The 13,713-nt window shown below is 38.4% G+C and overlaps 1 protein-coding gene across 22 annotated transcripts in view; it reads left to right on the forward strand.

The window, feature by feature from the left end:
* The window catches only part of KCNH1 (potassium voltage-gated channel subfamily H member 1), a 193,590-nt gene that overhangs the window by 91,577 nt on the left and 88,300 nt on the right, over positions 1-13,713 (forward strand). For all 22 annotated transcript variants that reach the window (XM_040697360.2, XM_046939669.1, XM_046939667.1 and 19 more), the window contains exon 10: positions 10,110-10,306. In XM_040697360.2, coding sequence (XP_040553294.1) covers positions 10,110-10,306 — 197 coding nt within the window. The remainder of the gene's footprint in view (positions 1-10,109; positions 10,307-13,713) is intronic.

Below are 13,713 nucleotides of genomic sequence, written 5' to 3' on the forward strand. Positions count from 1 at the left end.
TCATCCTGGAGAAGAGAAGGCTCCAAAGTGACCTGATAGCGGTCTTTCAGTATCTAAGGGGGAGCTACAGGAAAGGAGGAGACAGACTCTTTAGCAGGATCTGTTGTGATAGAACAACAGGAAATGTTTTCAAACTTTTGGAAAGGAGGATAGGTTTAGGTTAGATATAAGGGAAAAAGTCATCTACAGTGAGGGTGGTGAAGCACTGGAACAGGTTGTCCAGAGAGGAGGTGGATGCCCCGTCCCTGTAGACATTCAAGGCCAGGCAGGATTAGGCTCTGAGCAGTCTGACTGAACCATGGATGTCCCTGTTCATTGCAGGGGAGTTGGATTATATGGCCTTTAAAGGTCCCTTCAGCTCTAAGGATTCTATGATTCTATGAAACTGAGAGAAGACGAACCTTGAAATTAGGATGACAGACTTTTTCTATAAAGCAGTGTCTTGTTCTTAAATTTTCAGACTGCTGCAATATTTGTGAGCTAATTATTCCCAGAGGGCCTGACGGCAGAGCAGATCTTCATTGTGTGAATTGTTCGAAGTTGCTGAAGTGGTCTTGATGATCCCTGCAAGAGGATCGTTTGTGCATATGGATGTCTTTTGGATTTGATTAGAGTAGGAGCCCTTAAGCCTGTGTTTAACAATTAAAATTGAAGCCTTGAAAACCGCTGTGGTCCTCAAAGCTGACCAATGGATAAGAAAAATAACATTTGCTAGAAGGTTTAGTTTGAAAAGAGAAACAAATTCCCCACCCCCAAAACACTTTATCCTGAGAGCAAAGCAGTTTATCCCAAACTTACATTCTAGATGTTTTGCATTTATTATGTTTTTACTATCTTTATCTGAGCTGAGAACTTTCAAAGAATAAATTTTTCAGTAGACTTCTGGTTTAGCGAAAAAGTATTAATGACTTATATCCTGTACTGTCTCACAGTAGTGTTTAAAATGTATGTTCTATGGACCCTGTTTAGAGACCAGCTATTAATATTTGTGGAAATGGTGTATGATGTCAAAAGCCAGTAGAGAGCTTTATACGCGTGCTTGTTTTTATAGAAGAGACTAATCACAAAATTTCTCAGATTTTAGACATGTAGATAGGGCAAACTAGGAAGGATCCTAAATAAAAGTAGAGAATCACAGTCATATGAGAGCTGGTTGTGGAACTGTGAATAGCTTTAGCGGTGTGCTGGTCTATATTCCAATGACTATCATGGTATGCCATCCAGAGGTCATAAGATGACCTGAAAAAGAGTAAGCTTTGTAACAGACTTATTAATCTAGCATCATAGTTCAGTAAGAAAATGATTGTTCCCTTTGTGCGTTGTCCTGTGATTTGGTTCCTGGCTGGCTTGTTCCAAGTATGCTTTTTGTGTGGTTTCACACATGAATGCCTACAGGTTTGTTTGGTACTGCCACAGAGTTGGCTGACCCGTAACTGACAATGGCCTCAGAAATAATGTAAAAACACTTGCCTGAAATTGCTAAAATGCATTCCATTTGTGAATGTTTATAATTGATGGAATCAGCCAAGTACTATACATAATTTTTTCATATGTAAAATGGATCTAGCACTTGAATGGAGAATAAGAAAACACATTCTTCCATGTCACTGAGTTCAGCTGAGATTAATCATGACTGAAGAGATTTTTGCATTATTGAATCTTGTGGCTAGTTTGGCTCTACCCTGAACTGCTCCAAACAGATTGAGGCAGCCAGCTTTTGTGCTCTTTTTTTTTTCTTTTTAAACCAATAGGACTTAAAGGAAACCATTCAGATTGTTGATCTCTTTTTTTTTTTTTACACTTAGATGTGCTGTAGCTGTCCTCTAGCACACATCCCTGAGTTTTTAACCCTGTAGTACTTGTCTGCTCTGTAGCCTAATACCAGCTACTCCCACAATTTTGCCTTTTCGTAGTTGAAAAAAAGATAACAGATAACAACTGTAATAGGGCAGAGTGGTTAAAATGGCTGAATGTTGACTGCCATGGCCTTGACTGCAATGAGTTGGAAACAGTATTGTCCCAGCACTGTACGCTTCTCAGCAAGTGGCTGTATATAAGGCATCTTCTGAAGAGTTGAATCCTGTGCCAGAATGTAGACAGAAGATGGAAGGGCAGAAATATTGGGTTTGCTCTGCCATCCCAGAAAGTGATGGTTCCCTATGCCTGTCTTTAACACTTGCTGCACAATCCTGCATGGAAGCAAGCAGAGATACCAGGACCACATCTGCCTGCAGGTGTATACAACATAGGCGTTTACCTCTACTCCTGGTCTGCTTGTCAAGAAATGGCAGTTCTCTTTCAGTCCAAGTGGAGGAGGCCATCTGCTCATATTTCTTTGCATGGTGTATGATTTTGCTTTCAGCTGGCAGGTAATATATGTGAGATAGGAAGGAAAATTAAGGGAAATTCCTAGCTTATTTATTGTGAGCTAGGAAAATCATTGCCCTCTGCAAGGACAGTTTATATTCTTATTCCTTTTGCTGTCATCAAAGCTAAAGGAAAACGGTTAAATGAGGATAGTATGTAATCATGATAATAACATATGCAGTAACTATATGTCAAGAATTTTTAAGTGAGACCTGACTGCATTATTTATCACTGTTAGGGGGAAGCAGGTATATCTAATCTATCTCACTTTTTTTACTGGATTGAGGGGGCAGGCTGCACATTATGCCTATAGACTTGCTTTTGAGATAACATGTGAGTTGGAGGAAGTGAAAATTGAATGTCTCTAATACAGATCTTTTATTGTTATTTACAAAGCTATAACACTGACGAGATTGGAGACTGTGGTTTTAACATGATATTGTAGGAAGCTTGATGTGCTATGTTTTATTTTAGCGGGATATTAAATGCTCCATTTACTTTGTGTGGAGAAATTCCTGCTGATTTAATCTTATCTAATTGCAATCTTAAAGGAGCATTATAAGAACAATTGTTTGTTTTTCTCAAAATTGTTTTAGCTTACTCATCTAGCCATAAGCATTTCATTCAGATGGGGCTTGTTTCAGATTTTGGTAGGACAGACTCCATCCTGATAGGACAGTGCAATTTGTAAGGGCAACTGTACCAGAGGGATGAGGGTTTATTAGAGGAAAAGTGGTGGTGCAGAAGTACTGTCTGTCTTAGGCCTTCTGTGTTGCATCTTCTGTGCAATCATGTGGAAATTGTTTCTTGGTGGGCTTGAAGATTTTGCATGTTGACTGCACTGAGCTTGGTCTGCTATCTTTTCACTGTCCCAGTACCTGAGCTAACTCACATTTCCCTAAACAACACTGCTTTATGTACAATTTGGAATCTGTGTGCTTTGAGGCCTGTTGATATTTAATACCAAGTCTTTGGAAAAAAAAAAAAAAATCCTTAATTCTTTATTTTTCACTTGAGTTTTAAATATAGGTAAACTTTGCTTTGTGTAAAAAAACACTAAGCTGCTGTGCTCTTAGATTTCAAAGGTAGATGCTGGATTATGGTTGGTATTAGATTTTTCCTTAATATTTTCAAACATGATATCTTACATCACTGCATTGTTTGTGCTATTGAATAACGCTTTGGTACGAACTGAGGTTTCCTTTAGAAAGGAGTGATTGAAATTAAAATCCAGCTTTATCTTCAGTAGTTCCATTGTGCTCTTTGTATTGTTTAAAGCTGGTTCATTCAGGTTGATGTACATAGGCAGATTGGACAAGTTGCATGTTTCTGTGAAATGTTTCAGTGAACATCCACTGAAGGAATGACTGTATAAGTCTGGTTTTCTCAATGCCTGCCCAAGCACATTATTAGCAAACTTCCTAATTAGCAAAATTAGGAAGTGAAGATCATGCTAAATTTTTTTTAACAGACACCATTTAACTGCGGCATAAAAGAGGTCTATGTTAATGCAAAATTTCAATTTCATGGGAGACATAGAAACAACATGGAAACATTTTGTTGCGAAGTATAGGTTCATTCCAGATAATGATTTTGGAGAGAGAATCCCTTATTCCTGTACTCAAGCTATTCGGAAGATAAAGTATGGCTTGACATCAGGAGTTGATTATTTTGAGAGTTCTGCCAGACACTGCCTGTTCAGTGCCTAGTTTCCAGTAAAGCATTAAAAGTAGAAATTAATATGAAAAAGCCATTGTGCACTAATATCTATAAATGATGGAGCTGTGCATGCATTGGAAACATAGATTTATAAAACACTTGATTAACGATCTACTGGAATACATGGGGAGAAGGGGACTCACTATGTGCAGAAGCTTCAGTGGTAAACTTAGCACTGCAAATTATATTACTTTTTCTATGACTTCATGATTTATTATGGCAAGTTAATGCAACCTCGCATAACATGGCTGCTACTTTTAGTCTAATGCCACCATATGTGAAAGAAGGCCCCTTTTGAAGACAGTAATGCCTTGCAGGTTCCTGGCAGCAGTGGCTCATTGGCAGCCAACATTGAGATATGGTGGTGATGAGACTCCAGCATGTTCCTTGATATGGAGGATTTGGAAGACTTGCTCACCACTACTGTATATCCTTGTATACGTCTCTCCAAAGAGAGGTGTGAAGAGAAGACAATAATTAAACCTACAAATGCTCATGGAGCGCTTGTATATTTTCCCTCATTGTCTACAGGTTTCAAAATATTTTTTTTTCCAGAGTTATGTTTCAAAATGTTTATTCTAGAGGGCAAAATCCAATTCTTTAAACTCTTGTGAAAGCTTTTGACTGAAATTGAAAAGAAAAAAAAAGATTTTCAAATGTAAGGGCTTTAACCTAAGCTTCAAGCAACAGCTATAATGTAAAGCCCGTTTCTAAGTCATTGGATAACAACCACAAAGATAGTGCAATATGATCCTCACGTAGGGTTTTTGAAGTAACACTGTTCGTGCAATGACAACACATACTGAGCTGTATTTTTTTCCCATTACTTAGCAAATGCAAATAAATTCAAGTACATTTGTGACTCGTTATTTGAGCTGGCAACTTCCATGTCTTCTGAGCTTGGTACAAACTTATTACAACTTTTTATGGTAACTGTTAAAAAGCAAGTAAGGGTGAATGATTCCGATGCAGCCTCTTGGCTTTTAGTGAGGAAATCTTGTAGAGTCCAGCTAACATTTTAAAGCCGTTCTTCTTATCATGTTAAGTCAAATATTGACACATAATCTGTACTCTACTTAGAGAGACAAATAAACACAATAATAACAATAGAAATTGTAGCTGTAACTAATTCGTGTTGTTGCTTCTCACCCAGTCCTTTGAAATAAATACTTTTTTTCTTGTACAATAACATTCTTCAACAGAGAAAACTGATTCAGTAAGCTAACTACAAAACTGATACCAATCTGTGTTTTAAAGCATGAACAGATACAGTGTGTTTCCATTTGTGCACCTGGCAAATCACTGAAAGTGCAGTTTTGGTTTTTTATCACCATAGCAGTTCTTTTGGTTTCAGTGGGACTAATACTTGGGCTTTTTTTTTTTCCTTCCTTCTTGTGAAGGAAAAGAGTGATTAAAAGCCTCTGGTTAATGGAAAAATATATTCTCAGCTGTACAGTTGGTTGTTCAACTACTATGACATGTCTCAGTTTGAACTTGAGAAATCTAAAGAATATCTAAAGTTGCAGTTCACTTCCATACATCACCTCCTGCTGGCTGCAGAGTGTTGGAGGGTCAAGCTATTGACTATGCAGTGGCTGTTGGATTGCACAGGTTATGGGGACACAACACTGGGACAAAAACTGCATGCTCCAACTTGATGCCAAACTATAGCTCTGGTTCTTCTGGCTGACAGTTATTCTTTGCCAAAAACAATGCTCCATCCATAGGAAAATTTATTTTCACTGTGATGTGCTTTGGGGAGCAGTGCTGGGAATCTGCTTGTGCAGGTGCTGCAGCTGCAGTGGATGTCTGATCAGCATCACATATAACAGTATTTGCTGACACCAGATTTCCAAGATAAATTCAGTTCTGCATTGAGCAGTGTTTGGTTCTTCTGGCTTGTGTTGGGTATGCTAAGGGTATGTCAGATCACAGTTCTTCTACTATTCAAACATGCTGATGAAGGGAAGTCTGGAGGAGACCTGAGTCAGACTGATATCAGCTGCTGTAGCAACTATTACTGTTGATTTGAGAGTGAATCTGAGATAAATACTTTGGTTGATGTGCTGAAAATCCTTGGAAAGGATTCTGTGAAAGTCCCTGCTGACTTGGAAGACATTTAATATACAAATCCCTCGTCTCCCTACCCAGCACCTATTACCTTCATCATACCAAAACTGTACTGTGACACTGAGACATCTAGAGACAGGAAATGATACAAGTATTTTGTCAGTCAAGATATTTCACATGATGTTTTATGAAGAGTGTGGAGTATCTTCTGTTTGTGAGCTCTCCAATACTTCCTGCTGCAGTACAGAAGAAACTAAGTGTTGTTCTAGTAGACACATCGTGGCAGTATGGCTTATAAAGTGTGAGCACAATTCTGTTCCTGAACCGAATCAGCAAAACATGAGACTAAGTTGCAATATTTAGTTCTTCATTCTGAGTGCTGCTTTTAGGATGCAGAGTGGATGTGGGTCTTTTGCCTGACTCTGGCTGAATTGGCAGTGCTAACAGAGAAATCCTAATTTCACTTTAAGATGAACATCAAATTTGATGCAGGAAAGACTGGGAAAGAATAAGCATGGAAAACAGAAGGTGCTGGTTATATGAAATAATTGTTTAGAGTTTAAATATATCAGGGTTTGGGGACTTGTTATTAGAATTAAACAAGCAAACATAAAAGGTGGAAAACTCTTTGGTTTTCCAGTGCATGCTGCGCTGAGAGTGAAAAGGTCCTCAGCCCGCAAAACCAGCAGGGAAAATAAATGATTAACAGTGAAAGCTTCGATCGTCCACTTCAGGTGTGATTGATAGGTAGTGTTCCTGGCAAATGTCTGGAATTCTTTGAGCTGGGAATGAGAAATGCAAAGTACTGACAAACAAACGGCCATCTGCATTACTCTGGCTTTTTTTATCTTTGTTCAATGTGAGATGTATAAAACTTGGAGTTACGTAGAAAAGGAGGCTTTTGACTCAGGTTCTCTAATGATGCCTTAGACTTTGCCAAACACATTGTGATGAGTTTAAGTGCTACCTTGCTCTTCTTTCCAACTGCTGGTGTTCTTGATAGAACAGTTTCTTTCTTAAATTCTCTTTTTCTGAGTGATTGTTCTTACTTTATAGGGAACATGTAAACAGAGGGACTTCATGCATCATTTAAAAAATGGACTTCACAGAAATAAAGTAGTGTGATGCTTGTATGTCCACCTTTCTCTGGAAATTTGATCATTATATGGGATTGATTTTATCTAGAGCTCTGGCAATTAATTGTTAATTTCAAGGAAATTATTATTAAAGCTTCTTGCTTTAGCCTGCTTTATTTCTTAAAGTGTGAGACTTCTGTGATCTGACTCAGTTTTTGATCCATGCGTTACATGTACGTGTGCATCCAGCAGACGTACCTCTCTTGTGTGCTACTTGCCGCAAGTGGGAACCACCTGGCAGTGCCCTCCTTGCAGAGCAGGGTTCTGGGAGAGCTGCAAATAGCAGGAGGAAGCTGGAGCTGCAGGCACAGGTGGAGGGCATGACTGTGTATTCACACGTTATGTGGAAAGCAGTTAAATTTGTGAAAAGATAAAACCAAACTTGCGCGTTGTTTCATTTCCTATGTACACAGAGCAGCTCCATAATATTTGTAGTTGCATCATACTAATTAGATTTCATGCTGCTATGGGGCAGTAGAATAATTATTGTGTCTTTTTATGGTATGAAAACTTCTCTGGAGAGATTAAGAAATAGCCCTAGAAACAAGCTGGAATTTCTTTCCTTTATGCTTGGTCTATCCGCTCTGACTGTTGCTCATCAGTGACAGCACATTTCTATACTTGACAGTTTCCAGAGTGTTAATTAAAACAGTTGTTTAGCTAATTGCGTGGAAGTTTCCAAGTAAAAGTGTATTTATTCCAAAGGCAAACAATCAATTTTTACCTAGTGAAGCATATCAATTTTTATGGTGCATAAAAATCTTTTCATTTCAATTTTGAATATATTGTGTGTTTGCCTGTCTAAATGCTTTGTGGATGATGTTCTATTTTAACTGTGTGGAAGCTATTTTTGTAGGCCATTTTTGAGGCATCTACTAAAAAAAAAGTATGCTTAAATAATTGACAACATGAAAAGTCAGTGCCATTAAAAATGAAAAGTCACTTACTGCAGTGACCTGTTGGTCTACGACCATGTTTCCTGATACGCAACCTTTGTAGTATTGCTCGATGTTGATGCTGCCCTGTGTAAAGGCACAGCAGTAGAAAGGATGTGATTATGATGCTTTTGCCTAACTCTGTGGGGAAAAACGTGTTTACAGATGGCTTCAGTGTCTATTTGTGTTTGAAACTGAAAGGCAGTCTACGCTGTTATAAAGCATTCAGGGAAAAACTGGTCCCTGGCAGGTGGAATGCACAGGCATCTGTGGAGGACTGAGAGCACGTCAGCATGAAGCCCAGCTTATTGTGCTACGGTGTAGTGTGTCATCAGGCTGAGACAGCTTCTCCTCAAAGAGAAAACACTTGGTGTCTAATGGAAGGGATCATGTAAAGGTGGAAGTACAGCTCAAGAGCTGGCATGAATGTTCTGGGTCAAATTTAGAAGGCTTCTTGACCATTTTCTTCATGATATTTCCTACGTAGGCTTTTATGCATGACTACTTATTTAGGGAAAAAAGCTAGAAAGGCCACAGTGAAATCAATAAACTAGTATATGTCTTGATACTTTGCCTTTAAGAATTACTACAGGCAAATGATTACTTGTAAAACAAGGGAATAACTGACTCTAGCACAACTTGGTAGATATTATGAACATAGTTCCTTTGTTGCTTTGTCTTGGAAGGGATTTGTAATGGTGATATAACACTGTGGAGATTTAACAGAAAAATACCATTCAAAACAAGAACAGTGTCACTCATTATCAAGAGAACATCTGCATATTCTTATTTTGTTAGCATTGTACGTTGGAAAACAGGGAAAAAAGTGACTATTAATAATAATAATAATAAAAAAGACTATTACTCTGGAAAGTAGCTTGTAACTTTCTCTTAAACACTACTCTTTGTGCGCAGCCTGAGTCAGGATGTAACCAGTGAAATCCTCCCTGGGGGCTGCTCTTTGGGCAGATTTTGGACTACTTGCCATGTGTTATAGTGCCCAGATGAGTGCAGGTATTCTTATTCCTCAGTCAGGATTTCATTGGTTGTCCCCAGGCTAATAGAGATGGGTACATAGGAGCATTTGTGAGAAGGTTATAAAGAAATGGTGTATTTTCTGTCTTCTCCTACATAACAACTGAATATTCTTGTCAGTATTATCTTGATGGTAATTCACTTGTACTCATCTTTTTTTCAACAACACCATTACCTTAAACTTCTACTGTATTATATGGGTGCACAATGCACACAGCTACTGTAATATTTTTTTTGAGACTTACCAGTTGGGAAGCACTAGAGCCGTCAGATCTGCTCTTTCATGCTGTTGTAAAGGTGAACTTTTCTTCTGATGATCTCACAAAATAGGCCCAACTTACTTTAATAATGATGTATAGTAACGTTTTGTTACAACCTATAACTGCACTGGGTTTATTGACACAACAGTGGGTGTTAGCCAGGTGAAGAAAACTCAACAACTTGTAAGAAATAAATCCTTTGCACGTCAGTTATGAGAAGAAAGGGAAAATGGATTTCCTCTCAGTTAAACTCTTTAAAAGAAATAGGAAGAGATCATGAACCAAGACTGAAGCGTTTTTCTTGACTGTAAGAGAAGAATCTTTATTGACGTTTAAAGGGGAATTGTTACATGGAAATGCTTTTTGTGTTTTGTTTTTTACAAAATTTTCTTGGCTGTTGTAATTAACAAAAAGACAGCAAAAAAAGGTTATCAATGGAATATTTAAAAGACCTTGTTTTCCAGACAGAATTTTTTCTAAGTGCATAAAATGGAAGAACTGTGACTTCATAAGTGAGATGTATGCTTTTTAATATTTTTGGCAGAAATAGCACTGTTATTGAAAGTAATGCTGCTTCTTTTTTCCAGGCAAAGGAGATGTTTTTGGTGATGTCTTCTGGAAGGAGTCTACCCTTGCCCAGTCCTGTGCAAATGTAAGGGCTTTGACCTACTGTGATCTTCATGTGATTAAGAGAGATGCCTTGCAGAAAGTGCTGGAGTTCTATACAGCCTTTTCACACTCCTTCTCCAGAAATCTCATTTTGACTTACAACTTGAGAAAAAGAGTAAGTAGCTTTGATTTAACGTACTATATAAATGTTCACTTCTAAGTCTGTCTGTATGAAAACCCAAATCGGCTTGAATTCTGACATTCTTCATCACCTCCTTTGGAAGGTGTTTTTTCAGACTTTGCCTAAGAGGTATGGCTAGCATATAGAGTCAAAAGGCTATATGCGTTTATTCCAGTGCTAGCTTAAAGGGAGCTGGATTATGTATATGTGAAAGTCTCATATTTCTGTGAACAGATTTAAGCATAATTGCAATCTGTTATGCACTTCTAATGAAACAGAGTTAACTACTTTATTTTGTAAAGCAGCTAAAAAGACATTAGGTGTGTTGCCTGAAGTTACAAGAAAGATGGAAGAGAAGGTATGAAATCTAATTACGTAGAATAAAATTCAAGTGCAATCACAATGGGAAAGTAATATGAACTTGGCTGATTCTATCAAGATTTATATGCTTTAGTAACAATCAGATTTTGAAATTACTTTGCCTACCTAATTAATGCTTCCATTTTCTTATCCTTGATACTTTCTCTGTCTTAATTTCTTCCTGTGTGCCGTTTCAAAGTATTTTGTCAAACGTGAATCACTGTAACATAATATTTCATTTTTAATTCAGTGATTTTTTATTCTTCAGTGAACCACTGCTGTAGAAATTTATTAAGACCATAGTAGGTGTAATTCAGTTGCTGTATTATATATTATGACGCAGCAAAGAAGGCAACAGCATTATGCTGAAAATAAATAAGCTGGATCAACTATACTTGTTTCAAAAGAATGTTATGATATAAGGATACTTGAAATTAGCTAAAGAAATATGTTTGATAGGAGATTCTTTGTTCCCATGTTCTTCATGGTAACTTCTGGGTGCCAAGTAAGTCCTAGATAATTATACCTGAAAAAATGGAAACAGTTTAATCTTTAAAGACTGTTGTGGAAAATTAGCCTTCAAGCCTAGAGTATTATTATTCTTATTTTCTAACCTAGCGTTAGCCCACTGAAATTAAAATAGTGTGATAATGGTTTTTTTTATCTGTATATGTTGACAGTATCAGATAATTCAGCTTTTCAGTATTGAACAACAAAGTAATTATTATCTCCATTTTGGTCAAATAACTTTGGTGATGTATGTATTTAAAACTGAGAGGCAAATTCATAATGGAAGACTTCCCCACAGAGTGCTCTGTCAAATGATCTTGCGTTCCTGCAGGACAAGGAAAATACCTACAGCTGCAAGGAGATTGAGGCACACATCCTGATTAAAACCCAGCTATTCACCTAGTTCTAATAATGTGAGGAATAAAAGAAATGAGTATTGAGTCCTCCAAAGCATCTGTATCACTGACACTGGTGTGATTTAAAATAGCACTATGGGTATTGTAAGGTGGTCTAGGAATGTGTACCTTTGTTTTTTTTTTTTTTTTCCAAACATCAGTAAAAATCACAAACTTTTTGGCATAGAAGGACCAGCTTCCTTGATGCATGCAGTGAGGCTGGCAGAGGTATCTAATTTTGGCTTTGCTCTGAGCCAGAAGTTCCAGTTTTAGAATTGAGTGCCTGCTCCAGAAGTGACGCTCTTTCCCTCCGTGTTCGTTAGCGTAGTTTTTCCCAGCCCATCTTACAAATCATTTTTAAACCACTGTGTCGTAGCTCCTGTGCAGTCAGTTTTCTTCACAGAATGTTCCTAGTGAAAAAAAAAAAGGTACATCTTATGACAGCAATTTCCATCCAGTTATTCAAATAATTGGATTTTAATTGAGTTGCAGTCAGCAGAAAAGTGACAGTGATTGATAGTGGAAGTGAGAGTTTGATGGCTCTAGGTTAGCAGACTGTGAAGTTAATTCTTTTATTGAAAGAAGAGCGATTGCAATCAGAATGCAAATGTTAAATAAAGTAAATAGCATATGCTTTTTGGAAATGCAGAGAAGGTATGGCACTTTAAAGGCTGGAGAAAATGCACATGTAAAGGCAGCTTTTTAGAGTTTGGAATTTAATCTGGTTTAAATGTGAATCTTGTATAGAAATAGCTCCCTGGCTTGTTGCTTCTAGCACTCCTCCTGGTCTATTTCTGAAAATGGAATTTTGCAGAATTCAGATGAACTGGTATCTTTGCGAATTACGTTTGTGATGTACTGCATATCCTTCAGGATATAAATATCAGAATTGCCCTTTTCATTTCAGTAAACAGTTTCATTTCTGACTCCAAAAGTGTTGAGCTAGCTTAAGGTTATATTCTATGTGTTCATTCCAAATATATTCATACCGATTCCAAACAAATGGAAAAGCAACTTTGGCTGTGTTTTTTCTTTTTCTCCCTGTAGGATCTCAGGTGTATTTTCCTCTGAGGAGTCCCCATCTTCAGGGTGCAATATGCCTTAACTTGGCTGTGCTGTCTTGTTGCATATGGCAGGGTGCTTTTTAGCCAGGTTTTGCCTAGCTTTAGTGACCTTTAGTGCTGTTTTGCCATGTTCATGTCTTCTCCTTGGCCGCTGGGTCTTTCCCTGAGGAGATGGGTCGCTCTGGCCTAGAGCAGTGCCAGGGGGGCAGTGTTCCCCCCAGGTACTGGGCTCTGGGTCTGAGTGCTAATGACTGTGACAGAAGGAGGCAGCTATGCAGGCATTTAGGTATCAAAACCAATTGGTTCTGACCTTAGCTCACTCTAGCATCAGATTTAGGCAAGGTAAAAAGCCTTTTCCCTTTTCTGGGCTCTCCCTTCATTCCTTGTTGCTGCTTTCCCTACTGATCTTGAACATGCTTCCACCTGCATGCCCCACTTACAGCCTCCTAGCTATTGTTGCCTGTCAGGACTGAGGACTGTCTGGCTGAGGGAGACACCTCCAATGCTCTGTCCCTGCTATGCTATGGCTGTCATTGTGCCACGAAGTTTCCTTTCACTCACTTCCTCAGCAGACACCAGTGGAATATCCTCCTTTCTGAAACTGTCAGTCCGCTGTCAGGTGACTCCCTGAGCAGTTTCCTCAGGCGACTGAAATCCCTCACAAAGTTATTAGCTGTCTGGTTACCTCTGTCTGGAGCTCAGACTTAGGAAGCTTATTTTTCCTAAAGGAGAAGAGAAAGGAGACCTTTAATTAACTCCTTCCGCTGCCAGTCATTGAAATTTTGATGTAAGTGGAAGCAGGGGGAGCGGCAGCTGCTACTTCTGTGGCTCCAGCATCTGAAGTGACTGAAACTGCAGTCCGTAGCTGCAGGTGGCTGTGTCAGCCTCAAGGGTTTTGCAGCTGAAAGGAAGCTGACAGCAAATTTCTCAGTGTGCGTCCTACTCTAAGAATGCTGTGAAATTAAAGCAGGTTAATGTTTTTCTCTCTTTTTCGAATTTCAGGCTGGAACCATAGAGTAGATACTGGGGACAAGTGACAAAATCATCCTTTCGGAGGCTGTGCTAGGCAAAA

Source organism: Gallus gallus, chromosome 3 (genome assembly GCF_016699485.2).
Source record: "Gallus gallus isolate bGalGal1 chromosome 3, bGalGal1.mat.broiler.GRCg7b, whole genome shotgun sequence".
NCBI lineage: Eukaryota > Metazoa > Chordata > Aves > Galliformes > Phasianidae > Gallus > Gallus gallus.